The sequence below is a fragment of the Sarcophilus harrisii genome, chromosome 3, assembly GCF_902635505.1.
Source record: "Sarcophilus harrisii chromosome 3, mSarHar1.11, whole genome shotgun sequence".
Classification (NCBI taxonomy): domain Eukaryota; kingdom Metazoa; phylum Chordata; class Mammalia; order Dasyuromorphia; family Dasyuridae; genus Sarcophilus; species Sarcophilus harrisii.
Window position 1 is genome coordinate 445,993,647 of NC_045428.1, and position 26,534 is coordinate 446,020,180.

Here is a 26,534-nt window from a genome sequence, read left to right on the forward strand (position 1 = left end):
AAAATTTGTACTGCTGTGTATCTGAAAATTCTGCTAGTTTTGGGTAGTGAGTTTAACTAGAGCAGCATTGATAGGCAGAGGTGTCCCATAGTATTGGGAAGCAACTTCACTTCTAAAAAGAAGAAAATAGATAAAAAAAGATCCTCTTCTTCACTCATCATTTCAGTAGTAATGGTATCAATAATAATAGTAATAATCTAATAATAACCACCATAACAAAAAAGCAAATCATAAAGAGAATATATACATATGCACATATATATTGTGGGAGGTTTCAGATTTTTCTTTTGTTTTTTTCTTTCTTTTTTTGCTCGCAATCTTTAATTTTTTTTTTTCTCCTTCCATAGAGATTTTTAAACACTTCTCACCCCTTTTCTGGAGTTTTCACTGAGTAGAATCGCTGGGGTAAGCAGTGAGAGCATCAAATATACCAACCCTCCCCTTCCTGCCCCTTCCCACTATTTTTTCTTCTCCGCCCTACCTATGAGCCCAGAAGTTCCAGTCTCAGGACTTCACTCGCTGTATAGGGCAGGGGCTTTGGAGGACTGAGGACATAGAGACCTGGGCTTTGGTTTTCGCAGTCAAATGCGTTCGCCAAGGGCCATCCGCAGACGCACAACCCCCCTCGCCTTCACAACCTTGCGAGTCCAGCCCTGCACCCCTAACCTGTTCGCTTGAGCCGCCTCTGCACGGTCTCCCCCTCCTTAACTTTCTAAATAGCTTCAGGGAAGAGGCGGGGTGGGGGGTGCGGTTAAAAGTCTGGAAACAGGTGTCTAAAACTTAAAAAGCTCAGAGGCGCCTCTCCACTTCTCAGCTCGGTGACTCAGAGAGAGGTACACACGCCACACCAGCCACACCGCCGGGGGACCGACGGAACGAGCCTGCGCAAGGAGGTGGTAGCGGCCGGTGTCTTCCCGAGCTACAGTCCCCTGATCAGCCGAGTTGGGGGCTGAGCCCTCCCCTGGCCCCCCAGCTCAGCCTTGTCCACCCGGGCCATTTTCGATTACCAGCCGCCAGGTGCTGCTGACACAGGTAAGGCTCGCTCCTCTCTCGTGCGCTTAGGGAAGAACCGGTAGCACCGGATGGTCCGGGGGATCGGTGGGTGACCTGGAGATCAATTCTCATAGGAATCCGGCTTGCCAAGAGAGGCTCTTAGGGTCTGGAAAAGGAGGGAGCGTAAGAAAAGACGAACTGTGATCGGAGTACGACTTCGGATCGAACTAGATGGATCTTGGGGGGCCTTGAGGAGAGATCTGAATAGTCTCTGAGAGGCCAGATCAACAAGTTTCTTCGACCTAGTTCTGAAGAGCAGCTTTCCGAGCGTTCCAGTGTGGGGTCGCGGACTCAATCCGCAGCTCTCACAAGTCGCAAGACTAGGAAAAGTTGAATGGGGACACCCGAGTGGGGGAAGGGGGCCATAAATCGAGTGGACACGGGGGAGGAAAGGGGCACTGAACTTTCAGGGTCAAATACAATAGAAAATGTGCGGCTGGGCAATTGTTTCTCATTGGGGTCATTTAATTATTTGGTTTACATGACGCTGAGAGGGAGAAGACAAATCACTTTTTTTTTTTTTTTAAATTAAGTAATATGGCAATGCCCCACACAGAACACCTTCGCTGTTTCTTCGCCACAACCACCTTTGTAAAGTAATAAGAATTTCCTTCAAGTTGGTGGAGAAAGGTCAAAATTAAAGGAAAGATCTGTTCCGTATATGGCTCTCTCTATAACAGCCTCAGGCCAAAGGTTACTTTTAAAAACACCTTTTCCTCCCCAATGAGAGGGGGAGAGAGAAGAGAGAGAGAGAGAGAGAGAGAGAGAGAGAGAGAGAGAGAGAGAGAGAGAGAGAGAGAGAGAGAGAGACGCTATCCAAACAAATAAAGTGTTTGTTCATCCTTGGTGTTCTTTATCCGGAAGGTGTTGCGAATATTATTTACAGTAGGCTTGTGGGCAGTTTGCACCGTGATGAGAAAATGTTTTCTTTAGAACAGTTGTCTCATTCAGTAATGCACCTTAGTTGAGGAGAAGAGAGGAAATAACTAGATACTGCATGTTCAGACTACCCGAGGTATGAACACACATTGTTTCATACCCTTTGAACCTGGATGCTATATTGGGACTTTGGAGTCTGGCAATATCCAGTCTTATGTGCTCCCTAGCTTCAGAACTTGGTCAGTCAAAATCACAGGCTGAGGATGGAGGGACCAGTGGAGGGAACTGACCCAAGCTAGAAGCTCAATGTGGGTGTCAGATATTGACTCTGGGCTAGCTAGCCAATGCTTCTACTTGGATTACTGGCAGAAAGGAAAGGGGTGCAGAATTCACCGTTTCCCTTCTCTGGTACCAAAAAAATCTTCCTTTGATTCATCCAATGCTGCCTCAGGTTGCCAGGATGCCTCATCTCGCCCTCTGGCAGTGGCACTCCATAATTGCAGGGTGGTTCAGGGTGAAAACACAGAGTATGGATCCACTGCCTGGGTCATGACGGTGGCTCCAGTTCTGAAAGATTTTTGAGAACACTAATACAGTGCTTATCTCAAATCATCTTAACTTTTGACATGGTCGATATTTTGGAGTTGTCTTTTAATTTGCTATTCTGTGTGTGGGAATTGTTTTGTTTTAAAAATCAATTAATGGATAATTTGTTCCTCAAATCACAACTGACTGATCTCTAGGTTCTAGAATGAGAACAGTATTCAAAATCTTAGAGTTGTAAAGGTCCCAATCCAATCTAGATACCTACTATGTGCTAGGCACTCTGCTAAGTGACTGTTCAAGACAGATGCCATTATTTATCCCCATTTTACATTTGAGGAAACTGAGGCAAGTAGAAATTAATTGACTTGCCCAGGGTCATAAAGCTACTAAGTCTCTGAGGTGAACTCAGGTCTTCCTGATTCCAGTCTCAGTACTCTATTCACTGTGCTCATCAGCTGCTTCTAATGAGGAAATCAAAGCTCCAAGAGTGTCCGAAGTGACTGGTAGAGAGTGACAGGGTTAGGATTAGAATCCAGGTGCTCTACTTCAATCTAATAATAGCCAGCATTTATATAAGTACTTTAAGATTTGCAAAGTACTTTACAATGTTATCTCATCCAATCTAGCCTACTTCCGACTCTGCCATGCTGTTCCAGTTCTTTGCTAGGGAAGAGTCAAAAGCTTAAATGCTCTATAATATATCCTGTCAGGAACTTCCTCTTTGAGAATAGAATTTCATTCCCTTTTTTAATAAGGATCAGCGACTTTGGCAGAGGAGACACTAGAAAGTTTTGAGGTTCATAATCTGATTTTTTATTATAAACCCTGTTTGCTTCAAGTTCATATACTTCCAATAACTTAATAAGAATGGAAATAAGAATAGAAACTCAAAAAAGACATTTAGTTCATTCATGACTTCCAGGAAGGCCACCCTATATAGTTAGATCTATTTTTGAGTAATTCTTAACTTTCTTCCAGTTTCCCATTTTCAAGCTATATTGTGCTAGGTGTTTCAATACTCAAGTCTGAATTATATGGTTTTTGCCATTTTCACAACCTCTTCCATCTCTTCTGGTTTAGTGACCAATGAGATATTTGATAATGGCCCTCAGGATGTTATCAACTGAGATATTGAATGTCAGTCAATAGGTGCCTGGTTGCCTGCAACTGTAATACTGTAATGAAAAGACATTTTTGAGTCCTTGCTTTAGGTGATAAAACAGGACAAAACTTGCCCAAAATCAGAAGAGCATAGATGTTTGAATAAGAGAAAGATTTCAGATTTATTAAATTGGGTGGAAAACAGGTTACTCATTAGGATAGTATGGTGGGCGGTCCTTTTTCTTAAAAAAGGTATTGATTATGACAGAAGGTGTGCAACTATATGTAAATGAAGATTGTTCATATCCTGTGTCCTGAAAGTTGGAGAGTTGAATCAATGGCTATTGGTACTGCCCAAATTGTGAATTTCTCCATCTTTCCCCCCATCAGTTTTTTTGTAGATTAGCATATAACTAACATAAGCTATGGTTATTAATCTACTAAGATAATAGTGTCAAGTCATTCTCAACTGTTTTTTCATAATTCATTACCTTCTGAAATATTTCCAAAATTAAAGGCAGGGCTCAAGTTACTTAGGTTATAAGAACATTTTCTAGGACTTGAAATAATATCCTTTTAGAAGGTGGCTCCTAAATTGTAGTGTAGCTCATCAATTAACTTACTGAGTGACTAGCTATTGGATGTAAGAGAACTGGAGACCTGTTTATTTTGCTTTTAGTTAAGGGGAAAGAGTTCCCTTTTGAGAAATTTTGCCCAGGGGACTTTGTCTATAAAGCTACACCACTGGTATCAGCTATTGTTACAAGTCAAATTCTGAAATAATAGCACAATTGTTTTCTAGGTGATGGGTCCATCAGGGGACCTGACTCACTGTCAGTCAGATGGCCTCATTTAAATTGTTTCTTGACCCCTATTGACTCAGTTTTCTCCAACCTCTCTGCCTTTAAAGCAAATTTGGCCCAGGGCAGAATCTATCTAATTGGTAATCCCAAATCTGAACTCTTTGCAGGAAATGGAAAGATGGTTCAGTTATACTGACAATGAAATGTCAACAAAAATATTCCCTATATTTTCCCTTAGGGAAATGTTTCTCAAATTGTGCTGCAAAAAACTTTGAAACACCCCACATTTTTAAATAAATCTTGTTCCTAAGAATTAAATATTATTTTAGATGATTTCACTATTGGAATTCCGATAATGTATTGTTTAAACTGAAGGGTACCATGCAGTAAAGTTTGAGAGCCACTGTCTTAGACAATTCTGTAATTTCTGAGCTCATAGGTGTACTAACACTGAAGTTTTAAGGTGTTGTTTCACTCTCGAGTCATAGTATTATTAAATTGCCAAAGAGTGAATTCTCCAGATGAGCTAACTCCTTGTAATTAGCCCAACCTTTAGAGAACACATTAAAACTTGTCCAAGGAAGCGTGGGTACTATATATTTAATCCTTATGACAAACAAAATCGCTGATTTTGCTTTTACCACTTTTTGTTGCTTCTGCTGAGATTGCTTAAATGTTGGTATTTGCTTGGGGGGAAAAATTTAAGATAGTTTGCTCAGCTGAGTCTCAGAGCTCTCATCAGTCAACATGAGACCTTTGGTCTTCCTTTCCTCTGTCTCTACTGTTCTGGGCTTGATTATATTCCTTTTTGTCTCTTAGTGCAAAGTCTGAAGAAGAGAAGATGGACTGGAGCACACTACAGACTATTTTGGGGGGTGTCAATAAACACTCCACCAGCATTGGCAAAATCTGGCTCACTGTACTCTTCATTTTCCGCATTATGATCCTGGTCGTGGCTGCTAAAGAAGTGTGGGGAGATGAGCAGGCTGATTTTATCTGCAACACTCTCCAGCCAGGGTGTAAAAATGTGTGCTATGATCACTTTTTCCCCATCTCTCACATCCGACTTTGGGCTCTGCAGCTGATCTTTGTGTCAACGCCAGCCCTCTTGGTGGCCATGCACATCGCTTACCGGAGACATGAGAAAAAGAGAAAGTTCATCAAGGGAGAGATAAAGTCTGAATATAAAGACATAGAAGAAATCAAAAGACAAAAGGTTCGCATTGAAGGAGCCCTGTGGTGGACCTACACGAGCAGCATATTCTTCAGAGTCATCTTTGAAGCGGTCTTTATGTACGTGTTCTATTTTATGTACAACGGATTCTCCATGACTCGGATGGTGAAATGTAATGCTTGGCCATGCCCCAATACTGTGGACTGCTTTGTTTCTCGACCCACTGAAAAGACAGTCTTCACTGTTTTTATGATTTCAGTGTCTGGGATTTGCATATTGCTAAATGTCATTGAATTGTGTTATCTGCTGATAAGATATTGTTCTGGGAAGTCCAAGAAGCCAGTTTAAATAATAGCCCAAATGCCAGATAAAAAGGTAGATGAGACAAAATGGATGTGGCAACTTTTGCTAGCTGTCAGGACACAATCACCAATATTACCCTAAATAAAGAATACAAATCCTTTTTTTTAAAATATGTCATTAACTGAAACCCCTGTAGTCCTTACATGATACTCTTGATAACAATGCCAGTAATCTCTAGTTGGAGATTTATTCTCTGTAGGCCTCAGAGAAAGGTCCAATTCTACCTATTTTTAGCTTTTTGTTCTTTAAAACAAAAGTTAGCTGCAATGACACCCTATGCTGAGAGCATTCATTCCAAGACGCTTTTCTTTTTAAAAAGTGGAAATGTGCTTTTGTTTCTTTGACTGTAATAGTGGGAGCAAAGAGAAGACTAGAGCCTGAAAGAGTTATGGGTGAGCTTGATCTGTCTATTTCTTGTGGTAATGACTTCACTAATCAACCACAAATTAAAGCTGAATACATAGAAATTGGAGACTTTGAAAAATGTAGACACGTCATTTGGAAGAGTCTATTACTAAGGCTGTACAGTTCTTATGCTACAACTTTCATTTTCTAGGGTTTTTTTATGGTAAAACAAGATATATCCTTTTTACCTATGATTGACAAAATGCCGTGATTATTCTATAGCACTGCTATTCCTTTTATTTCAAATCTTCAGTTTTATGAAATGTAAATAACATGCATTTAGCTATCTTTTAATTGTCTTTAAAATATTGGCTTTTAGTCACAGATAACTTACAATGAAACAGAGAAGACCTCCAAAATATTGTTGATATAAGTAATAACAGCAGATCAGCATCTCTGAAGAATTTATCTTGTTAGAATATCCACAGAGAAGTATTTACTCTTGATTCATGGTAGCAGGCTTTTGCTACCCTAAGCAGGAACGTAATAGTCCATAAAAAAAAATTTTAGTTTTAAACTTTGACTGCTGGTACACATCTGGCATCAGATGGTAAGCAGTTGGATTCTCTCATATCACATTCTATATTCCCCTATGACATTTGTCTTCTTTATAATGTAATTTTGATGATGGCATTGAGATGGTAATTATTTTATTATAATAGGTTCCAGATACTGTATGTAAGCTCCTTGAAGACAAATCCTGTTGACATTTTCATCTGTGTCCCCAGTGTCTTGAATATAACAGATATTTAGTGAGTATCTGAATTGGGGCTTAGATCAGTCTGATTATTAAACATATGAAATTCAGTTATTTTCAGCAGTTTGTTTCTATTAAGAGTTAATAGGAAACAGAAAAAAACGAGCTCTAAAGCAGGAGCCTTAGAAGTCTGATGAATAAAAGACAAAACTAAGAACTAAATAAATACAACTGGAGTAAAAAATATGATTAGAAGTTCCTTTAAGGACAAGTTGAATCCTAATTTCTTGAAATGGTTCTCAAACAGAGGTATCTGATTCATTGCAAAGGCAGATAGTTTCTAATCCTAGCACTGGGAAACCTTTTGTAATAATGATTTTTTTTTAACTTTTAAGTTCATAACTAAAATAATTGTGTCATATCTAAAAATTTAAAGTATTACAAAGCATAATTGAGTCATACAAATAGCTATTTTCAATAGACTGAATTTTTAATAAAATAGCAACTCAATTTTACTGGTAATCTATTTTGTATATAATTACATTTCTATTTTACATTTCATGCCAAAAGTCTTAAAAACAGATGTTATAATATATTTACACATCCCAACACTCTTCTGCTCCAGCTATGTAAAAATCACTACACAGAAGCCTAGCAAAGGAGGAGTTAAACCCTGTCAAGGGTTTTTCATATAACTATTCTTTTTTGCTCAGTGAGAAATAGGAACCTCTTAAGAGAAGGGATGGATATAGATTGTGTAAGTTTTGGGTTTCTGGGTCATAAAAGCCTCTGGCAAACACATACACATACATACACACACACACACATACATATATTTATATAAAGCTCACTGAATTTGATTTTAAATTATCCATTTGGCTATTAGCTGAATCATGATAACAAATAAATTAAAATGGGGAAAACTAACCAGAGCAGAATAAATATATATATATATATGTGTGTGTGTGTGTATATATATATATATATATATATATATATATATATATATAGTATGCTTTTATAGCATGTTCTTTCTGTATTTATTTGTAACCAAAGCTGGTTTTATAAAATTGCATTTTGTTCTTTGGTGTACATTTCCATGGAAATAAACCAGATAGACCAGACTTTTGTACCTGTGTGTGAGGTTGTACTATATTCATGAAATCCTGCCAACTTGCCTGACCTGTTATGGACGCTACCAAAATTCAGATTACTCTTAGTTATATGTCCTCTTCTCAAAGGCAATAATAATAAAGATGATGGTGGTGGTAGTGATTTATGATGCTGACCCTGCCCTTGCAAAATGAAGAGCCTTAAATCCCAGAACTTCAAAGCAATTTATACAATTCACACACAGAAAATTACTAGCATCATTATGGAGCTGGTACAAAAGAAAAGTTTATAATGCCAAAAATTTATAAACTAGTTTTAAACAAGAAAAAAAACTTAGGAGATGTGGATAGAAATCTGTTTTATGCTCTTGTAGCTCTCACAATGATCAGCAGTGCCTTGTACATAGTAGATATTCAATAAATATATTTGTTTATTGACACAACTTGTTTCAATTATGCTGTCAATTACGGGTGCTAAATTTGGGGAACACAGTGCAATTCAGGTGACACTTTCTTTGATAGAAGAGTAAGACAAGGTCTAACCTGGTGCCCTGGACAGAATAAGCACTTCATAAATGTATCATCATTAGTTCATTCCACCTGGAGTTGGAAGGGACCACAAAGGCTTCCTGGTTCAATTCTCACTTTTTCAAGTCAGTCAGTCAGTCAACAAACATTCTTTAAGCATATACTCTCTGTCAGGTACTATTGTTCAACCCTAGAGATATACATATGAAAAAAGAAAGAAAAGAAAAAGAAGGGGATGGGTGTGGCAGGGAGAAGATGCACAGAAGGGCATGATGAAGTCTAGTCCAAAGAAATACAAGATTGCAGAAAATGAAGAGTATAGGACTTTGATTCATTTTGGAATCAAAGGACATGGGTTCAAATACCACCTGTGCCATTTATTACTTGTGTGACTATCAGCAAATTACTCTCTGCACTCAGTTTTTTCAGTTCTTCATTTCCCCGTACTTCTTCAACTGTATTCCATTATGGCTTTAGGAAAGCTGATCATCCAGGTGTTCTTTCCACCTCTGACTTAATAAATTGAACAATTCCTATATCTGAAAAAAAAAGTCAGAAAAAAGAAGCTTTTACATTCTGCAATATTCTCTTGGGTGTTTTTTTCCCCTAATCTTCCAAAGGGACAGAATATGAACCATATTTCCTTAAAAATGTTTTATGCAATTACTACTGTGCTTCCTTCTCAGAGAGTTGGCTGAAAGCATTTAATGAAATAAGGAGATGATGATAGGGACTTTATTAAATGGTTTAAAATTTAAAATTTTTAAGTTTGATCAGTTAAAAAGTCAGAAATTAAAGAGAGACACAGAGAAAGAGACAGAACTGAGGAGGCAGAAATATGTAGTAGCAAAAACATAGGACTTAGATGAGAGGTCTAGTTTTGACATATATTCTCGGCCATCTGCACAGTTTTGCTCATAGTCCTTCTCACTATCCGGTAATTTTCCAAAGCAAAATGCCCTTTCCTGGTCACCACTCCCAAGAGACTATCTGTTTTTGTATTTGTATCCCTATCAGATGGCACACGCAACAAGTACTTCATAAATGCTTTTTCATCCATTCATTCCTTCATGTGACTATGGGTGAGTCTCAGTTTGCTTTTATATGAAATAGAGATAAAAAGTATAGTATCTACCTGACAAGGTTGTTGCTATTGTTGCTCATTCATTTCAGTCATGTCTGACTCTTCATGACCCCATTTGGAGTTTTCGTGTCAAAGATCCTGGAGTGGTTTGTCATTTTACAAATGAGGAAACAGAGACAAACATTTATTAATGTGCTTGGTGCTTTATAAATATTATTTCATTTGATCCTCCCAATAACCCTTGGAAGTTGGAAGTTGGTACTATTAGGCTCAAATAACATAACATGTAAAGCACTTTCCAGATCTTAAAGAGACACATAAATGCTGTTTATTATTATTATTTCTTCCCCGGAAATATAATAACTTATAGTAGTTGTTCACAACCATGTCACTCAAATTCTGTTCAAGATAGATCTTATACATATCTGTCAACCAGTTTTGCCCAAACAACTAATTAAATTAAACTCTTAAATAAAAACTGATAGTTTTCTTCATCAAATGACTGGATAGGGACAGCTAGATGGCTCAGTGGACAAAGCACCAGCCCTGAAGTCAGGAGGACCTGAATTCAAATCTATTCTCAGACACTTAACACTTCCTGGCTGTGTGACCCTGGGTAAGTCACTTAACTTCGATTGCCTCAGCAAAAAAAAAAAAAAAGAAAAGAAAAGAAAAGAAAAGAAAGAAAAAGAAAAAAGAAAAAAAATCACTGGATTCTCTTATTCTTATAGAAATCAACTGGGAAAAAAAGCAGCAAAACCTCTTATGAGTTAAAATCAGAGAAGCAAAATTCAAATTCGTAACCAACACATAAGGAAATAGAAAAAAAAATAATCTCATTAAATGGGCTAGAAGGAAGGAATATATCATCCTTTCATTAAGAAATGAACTAATAGCAGATGACATGCATATGTACAAGAAAGATTTTAGTGTATTTAATCTTTCTCTCTTTTTAAAGTAAATTCTGAGCTAGAAACTGGGACTTGAAATATTAACTGAAGTGGTTGAAAGAAAGCAAAAGCAGAGGAAGATTTGATGAAAGATTATTTGATTATTTTGGGGTGGGTTTTTTGAGACCCTTTGTTATCTCTCTCAGGCTAGAAGCCCAATGGCCATTTCTGGTCAGACTTTGTTGCTGATAGGCATGGAAGTTCTGACCCTCTCTGTTTCTGGCTTCTAGATTCCTGCTTTCTCACTTCCCAGGGGCTCATCACTTTGATACCACACAATGCAGATCCAATTGCCTTTAGTCCCATTGCAGCTCAGCATTCCTACATAACTCAAGAGGTCTACCAGCCTCTGTATCCTTAGGAGTAAGGCTTATAGATTGTATCACTAAGCTCAGAAGTGAAATATCCATTGAAACAAACTCAATCTACTTAGTGTGAGGCAGTGTATAATAGTGGATAGAAAGCTGTCTCTGAGTCAGAAAGACCAGTGCTTAAATCTTGGTTCTGTGACATCTGACATGTCACTTAACCTCTCAGTGCCCTGAGCAAGTCTTAGACTATAAAGTAGGAAGCAGATGCTAATCTTCTTACAGGAAGTTCTTTACATGGATGAAATTTCAGGTCTCATAAAAGAAAAAATTATATATTCAAGCCTATAAGCCCCAAATAGTGGGAGTCTCAGGGAATTAATAATGCCTTGTCCAAATTAATTGCAGAATTGGTATCTGGTTTTTGAGAACTTTTAAATATCTGGGAGCTGCGTGAAAATTAGAAGAATGCCAGTATAGCAAATAGTGAATGTGTATGTAATGTATGTATGTGTGTGTGACTTGATCCTATGAGAAAAATGCTATTATTATTCCTATTTTACAAATGAGCAAACGGAGGATGAGAAAGATTAAGTGACTTGCCCAGGGTCACACAGCTAGAGACATTTTGAAGCAAGATTTTAATTCAGATATTATTTTTATTGACTCCAAATCCAGCAGTCTTTCCACTGTGCCACCTAGCTGATTACAGAAAGGGAAAATTTCATAAAATTTAATTTGTAATTTGTACAAGGCATAAAATAGCATAGCTTCATCAAAAATAAGTTTTAACAGAGTGTTCTCTATCATACCTGGTATATAGCTGGATGGGAGGGTTGAGATGAAAGAACCTTTCAGGGAAGATGTAAGAAGGAATTCATGAACGATAGGCGAGGCTCAACCAGAAAACTACAATTCTATGGAAATAGTAAGCTTAATTTATTTTGACTTTAATGAGCTTTCTTTCTAATTTTGTCTTCATAATATTCATGCACTGCAACTCATGAAATGTTCGTTTATTGAAAAACAGGACAAATATATCCCCAACCATATTGGGTGTGTATACAACTAATTGCCTAAAGAGTACCAGCATGGTTATCAACGAACCCTTTGTCAACTCAGGACAACACACATGATATTCTATTATAGTGATTTCTCAGCCTGGTGTTCTTCAAAATTGTCTTTAATTAATGGAAAGATGGAGTGGAAAGTGAATTACTTTATTTGGCATTTAACATTAAACTGGGGAGGCAGTTGATGCCCTGTACCTTGAAGACAGAGCCCAAATTCAAACGAATTTTCATAGGTTGATAGTACAAACAAGAAAAAAAAAGAACTAAATTAATTTCAATTAAATAACAAGGGAAATATTGACAGAAAAAGGATTAGGAGTTCATGTAATAGAAAGTTGAATTGAAGTCTAACATAGAATGAGCACGTCTGCCATCTATTGTCTAAGGGGAAAATTACAAAGTGCCATAATTGTAGGTGGTTAATAATATGCATTAGCAAGAGAATTCCTTGGAACCCCTTAGTCTGAGAAGGTCACCATGTTTGCCATCTAAATAAGATCATGAACTATACACATCAAAAATAGCTTTCCTGGTATATAGTCTCCTGAATTTTTATGGATTTTTTTTAAGAAAAAGATTTCTTTCTCATCATTCTAATACTTTCTTTTTTTTTATTTTATTTTTAATTTATGGAATAAAATAAGAATCTCCAAAACATAGTATAATAAAAAGATTATTACACATGAAATTGCACAAATCTACTATGAACAATTTGCTATTCTTTTGAAATATACAATAAAATTATAATGTAAATTCCTCTTTTCCCTTCCTTCCCCTGATTATAATACTTTTATTCATCTAAGAAATAAATATATATGAGTCCACCAAAATTTTTTACCTCCATCACATTCAAAATAATAAAATAAATAAACCAGCATGCTTGTCTGTCCCAAATAAAATAAATTGTAACTATAGGAAAGTTTCTGTTGTTGTACTATAGTTGGTTCTGAAATCTCTTAATTTAGGATAATTGCAAGATAGTTCATTGAAGAGCCTTTTAGATTTAGGAATATGTGAGTTTAAATATAGTCTTAGGCATGTATTACCAGTGTAAACCTGGTCAAATCATATAATCTGTTTGTCTCAATTTCTTTAACTATAAAGTGGAAATAAATGTAGCTTCTATTTCCTAGGATTACTGTGAGGATTACATTTACATCATATAATACTTGTAAAACCTTTATCATAGTGTCTAGCACATGGTAGACAATTAACAAATATTTAATCTCTTCCCTCCCTCTACTAAATTCAGCGAAGAGACATGCACCACGCTGTATTTGTACTGAGCTACACCAAAGTGGAAAGTGAAAAAACAATTCTTTACCAAATTTTCAAAATTTCCATGCTTTGTCAGTAAGGCAGCTCAGTGTGAACATAATACTTCTCTTCACATTTTAACAAATTTAGAAGCATTGCTATATTGGAGATCGAGAGCTAAGGATACTTAAGATGTAGTCTTGGTAGAACCTGATCACCTAAAATAAGGCTTAGATTCCTTTTCTCAAATTCTTTAGCTTATTATACCCCACCCTAGCGCCTTGGGAGGAAATTACTTAATGCTTAGGTTTGATTTATTTTTAAAGTCTCCCCAAAGGGCAAAGTAGAATGGTACTCAATGTATAAAATAAGTCAGGTTTGAAACATGTATTTATTTAATCCACACAAAATAAATGTTAAATACAAAGACTCTCTCAAACTTGAACTGATGGAAACTTTTAAATGCTTCAAATAATAATTGCCGTTATACTAGGAGATTGAGAACTAATTTCAGAAAATGACGCAGTTTGAGGGACTGCTAAATAGGGATTGTTATATTTCATCCTAGCTCTGTACTACACAGATAATTCCTTCTGGTTCCATGATTTCTGGTAAGCCAGATAAGGTCCTTTCACTGAAACGGCATCATCTCCAATACAAAGACTTCCCCTCCTATCTGTTCTGGTTAAGGATCCAAGACCAAGAATCTCTAAATCTCCCAGCCTCACAATATTGCCTCCAGGACTGGATATGTCCATCTTGGAATCACTATTCTGTCAACTATATTCAGAGATGTAAATGTAAATTACAAACCCCAAAGACCAGACCCAGCTTATTCAGCTAGATCACTTGCTTTAGCTGCCACCAGAAACAGTTGCCATGTGGCCAATGGGCAGGAGAAAGACATGTTACCCCTCCTACCAACCTTCTCTGGATCACTTTTTCCCACTTAGAGGATTAGTGGAAGACAAGGGGCAGAACCAGTCCCTTTTTAAAGGTTCATTGAATCACCAGTTCTTTCTGTTCACTGCCAAGTAAGCAGATTGTTTCAGCCTTTCTTCAGCCTACCCAAGTTCTTCAGATGTGAGTAACATATAGCCAGAAGCAACTAGCAGCCTCATAATCCCCAAAGCACTGACTTTCTGAACTAGCATATATGGTCATCTCAAAAAAGTGAAGGCAGCTCTGAGTATGATACCTTTCTACAACCTTCTGAGAAAAGGCATCTCAATTCAGTAATAACCATTGATATATATCAGAGTTCTTCACTAGTGGCTACTTCTCCATATAAAAACTAGAGCCTACATTGTAGATTTTTACAATTATGAACAGTTATTTCACTTATTTACCCAACATCCCACTCCTGCACCAGACTGGAGAAGGCCCTTGAATTGTACTCCCTCAGAATACGTACAATCTATTAATAAATAATAATGTAATTTGATGTGGACACCCAAAGAATTATTAAACATTGTTGACATCTGTCCTATTATTTTACCCCTATGATCAAGTATTAAAATCAAGTTGTGCCTATATACATTGTGCTCATATGTCATACAAAAAATAGAAATAATAGTACCAGTCTTAACAAACAAGTGTCAATTGAGCCCTCAGAAAAGACAAAGGTTCTTGGGCTTTCTTGGACCACTTGAAGAAGTAAGTTCCAGAAAATTCTCAAGCATTCTCCCCCCCAAATCAAACTCTGGAGCTTTTAGGCAAGAGCCATAAGGTAATCTTGAATGATGTCAGTAAAGACACCATGATATGGGGTAGTCTGTGCAATCCACATCCGGTAAGATTTTATGAATAAAGATCACAATCTGGAAAACATAAGAAGGTCAAATTGGAAGCCAGAGTACAGCCCACTTGGAATTTTTTTTTCCTAAAGATCACATTGTTCTAAATTTGTTTTTTCTGTAGATTAACTGAAGTTCTTGCAGTAACTTGATTCCAAATAAAAGTATCCATTAGAATTCACTATCATAATCTGGTCTGGGGATTTCACATTTTATTCCATCTGGCTTTTTGGCTACAATACCATTTTAGGGGAAGCCAGAAACAATCAGAGGATTAGAAGGATTCATTCCTAGACTCCAACAGCAAGAGGAACATTTTCAGCTATATAAATAATTGCAAATTTTTCAAGCCAGTAAAGAGAGATTAATTTACAAGACTCTCCAGTCTTTAAAAGTTTTGCTATATTGGGACTTAGAAGAAAGCATTCAAATACTATATGTAATTTTTAAAAAACTTTATGGAAAACATTTGAAGAAAAATCATTAAATAATACAAATTATATTTTCCTGCCTCTGTTTTCTTTTACATGAATGGAAAAGTAATTCTTTTTTTTTTTTCCTTGCTGAGGCAATTAGAGTTAAGTAACTTGCCCAGGGTCACACAGTTAGGAAGGGTTATGTGTCTGAGACCAGATTTGAACTTAGATCCTTCTGACTTCAGGGCTAGTGCTGTACCCACTACACCACCTAGCTGCCCCTGGAAAAGTAATTTTTTTTTAAATCCTCATCTATCTAGAATAATTAAGATTTGATCCAGGGAAGAGGACTGAGTAGAATTGACTGGAAAAACCATTCAAAATTTATTCTAGAAATAGGATTTATGAGTGGGATATCTGGAGCACTGATATACTGAGGATTTTTAAAGAAAAAATACATATATCAGTCTAGGAAATATCTTAGGAAAGCACTTTGGGCTATTATAATATTATTAATATTATAGGGAAAGTCTTTTGACTTTTTGCCTTTTGGCAAAGTAACTGAAATAAAATAGAATAATCCTTCCAACAAAGTCGTAGGGGAAACTGTCAACATTATTCCAAGATGTAGCTATTTCCTTCCCTCCAACTGCTAGTTATTAAGATTTCATTGTACCTACCCTCGTGTACCCAATAAATATTCAACTATTTATGTATATATTGTCTTCACTGTTAGAATGCAAGCTCCTTTAGGGCACCAGACATTTTCATTTTTTTTTTTTTTGTATCTCTACCACTTAGCAACAGTTCCTGGAAATATAAGGTTCTTAAAAATTGATCACTGATAGACTGACTAACTCTGACACCTCATTAATTCATTCATTTATTCGCTCACCCATAAGAAAGATGTTTAACAAGTATCTGCTTTGTTCAGGGTACTATGGTAGATATTGTAAGACACACAAAAGGCACAATCCTTGCTCTCAAGAAGTTTGCAGCATAAAAAGGGAAGTGATATACATGAATCAAAATACAAGGGATTATGTGAACAGTGACAGATGAGTAGAATAAAAAAGTTCAGACAGGAAAGAAAGGGAAGAGGAAAACAAGAAAAGAAAAGGAAAGAATAGAGAAAGAGAATGAGGGAAAATTAGGACAGGTGGAAGAAAAAAAGTCTAAGGAGAGGGCCTTATACAACGTTCAAGAACAGAAGGAGGAAAAAGGGGAGTATACACAGACAATGAAAGGAATGATTAGAAACTTATGAGGGAGAACCAAAATATCAGAGTGCCAGGTAAGTTACTAAAAAAGAAGAAAGTTTCAAAAAGGCTGGCCAATCTATATCCCAAAGAAATCAAAGAGAGAGAAAAGAACCCAGAAACAAAAAAATTTATAGAAGCTTTTTTTTTTCAGAGACAAAGAAGTAGAAACTAAAAAGGTCCTCATTAATTGAAGAATGACCAAATTATGGCACAGCAATATTGTAAAGAAGAAAGACTGAAGAACTCTGATCCATGCAATGACCAAACCACAAGTCCAGTGGACTATTTGTAAAATGTGCTACCCATCTCCTGACAGAGAGAATAGTGATTCAAGATGAAGAATAGACATAGTCAATGTGGATGTTTGTTTTGGTTGATGAGGTATATTTGTTCCACTTTTTTTTTTCAATAGGAGAAGGGAGGCCAAAAGTAAGGATATGCAGGATGCTTATTTTATTTTCCATTTCTCTTATTATACATGATTTGGAGCTTTTTTTCATAGGCTTGTTAATAGCTTGTTCCTCCATAAGATTTTAGAAATGTGTTTGTATTCAAATTTTCTACCACAAAATGCTTCTGAACACTAGATCTTTGTCTTTCAATTGTCCATTCTTACTGGTACACCAACCTCAAAATCACAGAATCTGAGTTGTATGAAGCATCAGAAGCCTTAAGATTCACCTTCTGCCTAAACAGGCATCTTTCCTACCATATCTCTGACAATAATCATCTATCATCCTCAAGTGAGAGAAGGTTCCATAAGTTGCTATCATTATTCAATATCTATCAAGCTAATTTTATCTGGAAAAGCAAAGCAGATTTTAAAATTATTGAACAGTTGCCATTGTATATTTTTCCTCCTGTTTAGGTTCCTAAATATAAAAGATCAAAAGAAGTAATTTTTTTTTCAAGTTCAGAAATTACTTTCATGGATTATAAACTGTAATGATAGCAGGTTGAAAAATCATCCCCAAGAATTTGCCTATCATACTAAGCTTTGGCACAAAGCTCTTCAAAATTAACAATGTTTTAATCAAAGAATGTATTTAAAATCTGTGTTGTATAAAAGTGAACATAAATATTCAGTCACATTGGCATGCAAATATGCAATTGCTCAAATTGAAAACATTTGGTTTTGCTCAATGACTTAAGTCATCACAAGAAAGGAGGAGATTTACATGCTCAAGACACTAACATATAAATCCCAACCACACCGAAGAGGAGAGCATTGTACTAAGAATTAGCATAATACATGTAACAGAGAGAGCCTTGGACTAGAATGAAAAACCTGGGCTGTAGTCCTAGTTCTGCCACTAACTAGCCACAAAATTTCAAATAAATACATACACTATCTACTTCGCAAGGTTCTGTGAGGAAAGGGCATTGTGAATTATAAAACACTGTATCAATGTGAGCTACTATCCATTTCAGTATATAATAAAGCGCTCTCTTCCTAGATTCTGCTGAGAAATTCAACAAGATTGCTTCCTCAAATGGTCCTAAAATTTGATCACTTGACATCTTAGCTGAACCAAAGTTTTTTTAATTAATGAAAACATTTTTTTCTCTTCTCTATAGGAATAAAAGAATTTGAGCTTTGAATTAGTTTCTTTTTTATATTAGTTTTATATTTTCAATTAATTAGCATTTATCTTCCACTCCCCATTAAAAGAAAAAGAAAAGAATATAGAAAAGAAACATCATCACAAGTACTTAGTATTATAATGCAAATTCCCACATTGGTATGTCCAAAAATATTTCACTCTGTATTTTCTAGTCCCTTGTCTCTCTATAAGGAGGTAGGTAGCATTCTTTGTTATTGGTCTAGTGAATTATGGTCAGTCACTGCATTGATCAGAATTCTTAAGTCTTTGAAATTTATTTATTTATTGTGTACAATCATAGCAACAACGAGATTATGTGATGATCAATTCTGATGGATGTAGCTTTTTTCAACAAGGAGATGACACAGGCCAATTCCAATAGACTTGTGATGAAGAGAGCCATCTGCATGCAAAAATAGGACTTATGGGGACTGAATGTGGATCACAAGATAGTATTTTCACCTTTTTTGTTGTTATTTGCTTGATTTTTTTTCTTTCTCATTCCCCCCCCCCATTTTGATCTGATTTTTCTTGTGCAACATGGCAAATGTGGAAATATGTATAGAAGAATTGCACATGTTTTTAACATATATTGGATTACTTGCTGTCTAGGAGAGGAGTAGAGAGAAGGGAAGGAGAAAAATTTGGAATACAAGGTTTTGCAAGGGTGAATGTTGAAAACCATCTTTGTATATATTTTGAAAATAAAAAGCTATTATTAAAAAATAATCATCAAAGTTTTTAAAAAATGTTTCTTTACACTGTTGCTGTTATTGTATAAATTGCTCTATTGTTTCTGATCATTTTATTACGTAGCAGTTCATACAAGCCTTCCCAGGTTTCTTTGAAACTATCCCTTTCATTTTTTTCCTAGGGCACAATAATTGGTCCGTCGTCCATTGCATGTGCTAGGCACTATGCTAAGTGCTAGAATATAAGAGTGTATATATTATATTCATATATCAAAATTATGTTGTCATTTCCCAGTTGAAGAGTATTTGTTTAGTTTTCATTTCTTGGCCTATAACAAAAAAGCTACATTTTTATATATAAAAATCCTTTTTTTTTTTTCTTTCCTTGATTTCTTTGTAGACTTAAGGTATAGGCCTAGTAATAGCATCACTGGGTCAAAGGATATGTTCAGTTTAATAACTTTGGGAGTATACTTCCAAATTGTTTTCCAGAATGGCTAGAGTAATTCATGTCTCCACTAATAGTATTCAAGGATAGTAACAATTTTTTTTTAGTTAGCCTCCCTTATTTTAGTGAAATAATTTCATTGATTAAAACAACAACTTTATGGATTTCTGTGGTAATTTTAAAATTATAATCTATTTTGAATACATGACTAGAATTATTTCTGTATACTTGTCATAAGCTTCAAAAGCATTTAAACCAACCTTGGATGTATTTTCTGGATTCAACAGCAAATCTACAATCCATCTGTTTTTGAGATCCAACATGAATTTACTCTGTGTTTTGTTGGAAAGTGTAATTTCAACTAAAGCTCATCTGAGAGGAATCATAGCAGTTTGGATTGAGGTAGAATCAGAAGAACCTGTTGTTGCAGGCTGAATAGTATGAGTACGCAAATTTTTAAGTACTCTTGCCAAGACAAATAGAAGAAAAACAAGTTTATACCAATCCAAATGGGATTAACTTCCTCTACTAGAACATGCCATGCTAACAGAAGACAGGGAAATATAGGGAGATTGCTGCATTCTGGAACTCTGTAAAAGCAGAGAAACAAGCCTGTCTTCTCCTATCTTACTCTGCCACCCTAATATGAATCCTCATCCCCATTCATTAGCTAAAGTGAGTCAATGCCTAGAAGACAGGCCATCAGGGAAATATGAGGGTGTTATAGGAAGTGTTGATGATTCAGCCTGGGCTTTTTAATTTTTCTCTGAGTCAGTCCCAAGTCAAAGCTACAACTAATCAATGCCAGCCAAGATTAGGCAATAAAAAAGAAGCTTCTGCCTCAAAAACAAGAGATACTTTATGGCAAAGTATCTCTTAAGGATGGAAAATAATAATAATAATAATATCTAGCATTTATATAGCTCTAATGTTTATAAAGCACTTTCCACATGTTCATTTTATTCTCACAATAACCTGTGAGGTATATACTATTATTATCCTTATTTTGCAATCAAGGAAATTGAGGTATTTACAGGTATTAACCTATGGTCACACAGATAATTAATTTAAGAAGCCATATTTAAACTCAGATCTTCCTGACTTGAGCTCTAGCATTCTATCCACTGTGCCTCCTAGCTGCTTAACATAAGCATATAAGGATGTACATTCATGAAAATTGCATGTTTCGGGTACCTTTAACTAAACATAAAAATGGACAGCAAAAGAGCAAATGGCAATCTAAGGGGATAATGGCACCACACATTGCTTAAACTACAAATAATCGGAGGCAGACCAAGCCTCCAATACTTCTTGCCTCATGCACTCTATACAAGGTGAGTTCTTAGATACCATACCGATTCTAGGACCCTCTGGAGGTTCTATTTACAGTCATAATGATATGTGTCTAAATAAATACCATGTTAATGAAAATGCTGATCATGCTTACTGATTAGGTTGGAGGGATTAGATCCTGACTGGATCCACCATCCCTTCATTCCCCACTCAAGTCCCTTCTATCTCCTCAAAGAAGTTGAAGGATGGTAATTGTGAAAGAGAAGAAAAAGAGTAAGAAAGAGAGACAGAGAAACACACAGAAAGAGAGAGAGAGAGAGAGAGAGACAGAGAGACAGAGAGAGAGACAGAGAGACAGAGAGACAGAGAGACAGAGAAACAGAGAGAGACTGAGGGTAAAAATTAGATCTGTCCTACTAACTATAGTCCTATATTTCCTTTTCCTTTTGTGCCCCCACTCCTTAAGAAGGCTGCTTACAATTGGCGCTTTTATTTTTTTTCTTTTCATTCTCTTTTAATTTTCTGAGTCTGTCTTCTCACTTCATCATTCTAATAAAACCACTCTTTACAAAGTTACTAATAAGTTCTTAATTATCAAATCTAATGGCTGTTTCTCAAATTTCATTTTTCTTTACCTCTTTTGGCTTTTGACACCATTGATCAACCTCTTCTCTTCATATGGTTTTCTTTCTAAGTTTTCATGACAATACTCTCTCCTGGTTCTCCTTTTACTTAACTGACCTCTCCTACATCCTCTATGGTGGATCTTGGATCCAGGTTACACTTGCCATTAACACTAATCATGGGTTTCGTACTCTCATCTCTTCCCCCTCTATACTATTTCATGTGGTGATCTCATTGTCTCCTATGAATTTAATTATTATCCCTGTGAAGATGATTCTCAGATCTATTTATCCAACTCTCAAATTTCTGCTGAACTCTAGATTCACATCTTCAATCACTTATTGGAAATTTCAAACTGTATACCCCACAGTCATCTCAAACCCAGCAATCCAAAAGTAAACATACTATCTTTTTCCCCAAGCCATCTCCTCTTCCTAATTTTCCTGTTACTATGAAGAGCCCTGATATCCTTTTAGTCACCTGCGTTGTAAATTAGGTGTTACCCTCAACTTGTCACTCTCACTCAGCCCACATATCTAATTATTGGCCAAGTCATGTTTATTTTATCTTTGTAATATGTCTCATATACATCTCCTTTCTTCCAACATAGCTACTATCACCATGATACAGCTTTTCATCATTTCACACCTGGACTATTATTCAATACCCTTCTAATTGATCATCCCATTTCAAGAATCTATCGGCTATTGTCCATCTTCCTCTCAGTTGTTAAAGTGATCTTCCCAAAGTACAGGTCTGACCATGTCACTTAACAAACTCTAGTGGCTCTCTATCACCTGTATCAATAAAATTAAAACTCTCTGTTGGACTTTTAAACCTCTTCACAATCTGAGCCCTTTCACCTTTCCAGTAGAAAACCCATTGATCTTCTTGCTTTTTCTTACACACAAAACTCCATGTCCTGACACAGTGAATTTTAATAAGCTGCTCCCCATTCCTAGAGTGCTCTCCCTCCTAGTCGCTACCTCTCGATTTCCTTTAAGACCCAGGTGAAATCTTACTTATGGCAAAAGATCTTCTTGGGTTCTCCCCCAATCCTCATCCTTTCCTCTGAGATTGCTTCCAATTTACTCTGTTTTTATCTTCTATGTATATAGTTATTTGTATATTGTCTTCCCCCATTCAAATATGAACTAATGAACAGAGACTGTTTGTGCCTTTCTTTGTATAATCAACCCTAATCATAGTGCAGAGATATACTCAGTGTACCCAGTTGAAGATATACAGTAGGGATATATTCTACTAGTGAATATTGGTACCTTCCTTGCAACTTAGAGTCTTTAAACACTAAGAGATTATATGTGGCTGGTGGAGGACTTGAACCCTGATCTTCCTGAGTCTGAGAGAAGCTCTCTAATAACTATGCAAGGCTGCCTCTTTTATGTATTATTAGTATGTATGTGTGTGTATATATATATATATATATATATATATACTTACACATATATATAGTACTTTGTGGTTTCATGAGAAAAACTTGCTTGATGCCTTGATCAATCTCAAATAGATATTAGTAAAGCATTTCTTCTTCTAGTGTAAATATTACCACTGGAGATGGCTCTAAACAAAAATAAGCAGAGAAATATTGTATTATCCTAATCCTTTTGTTCTTTTTTTTTCTTCCTCCATGTTTCACTCTCCCAGGCATACTGCATCTTCATGTACTTTCACCTCCTCCCATTAAAAACTAATCTCACAGGGGGAAAACATCATCCATACCTTAGTATAGGCCAAAGTTAATGTGTTACTTCTCCTAGAGGTATTTTCACTTTTGACCCTGATGTCTAATTTTGGAATGAAAGATTTTTATCACCTATTAATGGAATGTCAGACATCATAAAACTCCAGGCTGGCAGATACAAATTGATCAGTGTTTAGGCTATGATAAAAATCAGGTCTTCTCTGGGACTTTGCTTATTTGATCATCACTACTGTTCATCTCTAATCTTTCCCTATTTAAAGGATACTTCTCTGACACAAGTATACTTAAGCCTCTCATAAACTAAACAGTTTCCCCCCTGACTCTGCTATTCCTTCCAACTGACATACTATCCCCTTCTAATTCATTGCCAACTTCCAAAAGTTTCTATACTCATTGCTTATAATTCCTATTTCCATCACTGTCTTTGAAACTGCTTTCTCTAAAGTAATGTCACTAACTAAATTCCAAAAACTAATTGCTGCTAGGTGAATTAAAAAACTGACTGATTTGATTTTCATCTTTCCAATCATGTCAAATTCTGATCTGATTCAGATCCTCAAAAGCAAAATGATGTTCATTAGGAGGCAACATAAGTTTCTTAAGAACATGCCATTATAGGCTAACCACATTCCATTTTCTAAAGTTAATGCAATTGATTGATGTAACAAATACATATTGATTTCAGCAAAGTATTATGATAGTTTCTCATAATATCCTTGTAAATATAAATAATAAATGTAGCCTAGATAACAGAATAGTTGGATGAATTTATAGTGGTTGAACACTTTTCAAAAACAGTCAATGTGTGGGTGTCAAGGAAGTATGCTATGGTATGCCAGAGCGTTCTGTATTTGATACCTTATCCTGTTTATTCAAATTATTGATGAAAAAATTTAAGATGAAGATACTCTTATTAAAATATTCATATTACAGAGAAAAGAATTTGGGGGTTGGTTAGGAAATTAGCTTAGCTAATACACTGGAAAAAGAAAAATCTCATCCCAAAAATATGTTGACAGGCTAGAATGATGTTCAAGAATTAGCAAAAAAATCAATGGCACAAGTTTGGGGTATAAGAGACCTACCTGATTTAATAGCAACTTATGTAAAAAAAAAAAAACCCTGAAATTTTAGTTGATTTCATGACTAAATTTAATATGAAATAATAATGAAATTGAGTTACTAGAAAAAATAATGTAACTTTAAGCTGTATTAAATGAAATATGATCTGCAAATTGAGGAAGTCAGTAATCCCACTGTACTAAACATTGGCCAGACCACATCTGTAATATTATGGTTTTAATGAGGGTAACATTTTAAGGTAGACATATAAAAATTAATATGCTCACTATAAAGGGGAGTTCTGGATGGTAATAGTTCTGTAAACTGTGTTATATGAGAAAAGATTGAAAATAACTGGGGACATGGAGTCAGGAGAAGGGAAGATATAAAGATAACAAGATAATTGTCTTTAACTTTTTAAAGATCTATTTTATAGAAAATGTTGTTTACTGTGAGCCAACATGAATTTACTACGAATATGTTATGGCAAACTACATGCTCTCTTTGTAAAGACTAGTGAGGAATGAAGCTTATTAACAGCAAATATGTTAAATTTGCAATGAACATAAAACAGGCAGCTTAGCAGAGTGGAAAGAGAACTAGTTTTGGAGTCAGAAAACATGAATTCAAGTTCTACTCTGAATATATACTAGTTATGTGACCAGTGAAAAGTAGCTTGATATCTCAATGCACATGCAACCCTTTAGGAATCACTCAAATATTTATTAAAAGTTTTCTGTGAACCAGAAACTGTTCTAAGCACTAGGGATACAAGTACAAAGAATTAAACAATACTTATATTCAATTTTAAAGGGGGAGGAAATAAGTGTAAATAAAAACATATACAGCATAAGTAGTTAATACATATAAATACATATTCTATATATAGTGTGTGTGTTTCTATACATACATACATCAGACATATTTATTTGCATATACACACATGCAATGGTTTGGGAGGGAAGACACTAACAGTTGCAAGGAATAGAAAAATATTTACTACAGAAGATGATGCTTGAGTTGTATATTAAAGAAACAAAGAGACTCTATGAAGTAGAGATATTGAGAGAGCACATTCCAGGCATGAAATATTATCACTGTAAAGACAGTTACAGGAAATAAAGTATTCTGTATGAGGGAACAGAGAGGATATCATTTTGGTCAGATCGAAGAAGACAACAGAGAAAATAATGTCAAATGAGACTAGAAAGATAGCTCAGGCTTAAGTTGTGTATGACTTTAAAAGTTAAGCAAAAGAGTTTACATTTGATTCTAAAACTATAGAAAGTCACTGGAATTGAAGAGTCATTGTACAAGAATCATATTAGATCTTTACTTAAGGGAAATTATTTCAGGAGCAGTAAGTGATTAGAAGGAACCAGAGTAACAACAGACTTGAGGCTTAACTAGAGATTAACTAGAAGGATGTTGCAATAATCTAGACAAAATGTGATAAAGTCTGAACTAAGATGGTATCTGTGTGTGAGTGAAAAGAAGAGGTCAGATATGAGAAATTTTATAAGCCAAAAGGTACAAGCAAGTTGCCAATTCACACCAATAGGGAAAGTTTTCCTTCTGGAAGTTCATATCACAGTCCAAAAAAATTAATTATCAAGTATAATGCTTCTGATGCTTTGATATATGTTTTCTCCTTGTGCTTCCTACAGTGCAACTCACTCATACTTTCTCACTCCAAGGGACCTCTGTCCATAACTTCCCCTGGACTTTCCACAGAAGATCCAACCAATATTATGGGTATTTTCCTCTAAATCTTGCATTAAATTGTAAGCTCCTTGAGACACCCCCAGCACTTAAGACAATTCTCAGCACATAGTAGAAACTTTATAAATGTTTACTAAAAGATTGCTTGATACACTAGCAGGGGTCCTCAAACTTTTTAATTAGGGGGCCAGTTCACTGTCCTTCAGACTGTTGGAGGGCCGGACTATAGTAAAAACAAAAACTTTGTTTTGTGGGCCTTTAAATAAAGAAACTTCATAGCCCTGGATGAGGGGGATAATCATCCTCAACTGCCACGTCTGGCCCACAGGCCGTAGTTTGAGGACCCCTGCGAGTATACAAGCTGTTCAACAGTCCTCCCTCACTTTCATTACTTGACTGGTTCACCTTTTGGGGAGTATATATCTCCCTGATAATACCTTTAACACTACTTCATTTGATTTTAATTTAAAACATTTTATTGATACTTTAAAATATATATTGCTGTCATTTACCAATACCTCATTCTCAGTAGAACCCACCATTATAGCAAAAGTATACT

At 35.8% G+C, this 26,534-nt stretch overlaps 1 protein-coding gene across 1 annotated transcript; it reads left to right on the top strand.

Annotated features, from left to right (window-relative positions):
* Window positions 1-459: 459 nt before the first annotated feature.
* GJB2 (gap junction protein beta 2) lies at window positions 460-7,531 on the top strand. The gene is made up of 2 exons (XM_012545177.2): window positions 460-1,032; window positions 5,202-7,531. Exon 2 carries the CDS (start codon window positions 5,224-5,226, stop codon window positions 5,902-5,904), a length of 681 nt encoding a protein of 226 aa, XP_012400631.1. The 5' UTR covers window positions 460-1,032; window positions 5,202-5,223; the 3' UTR covers window positions 5,905-7,531.
* Window positions 7,532-26,534: the final 19,003 nt, after the last annotated feature.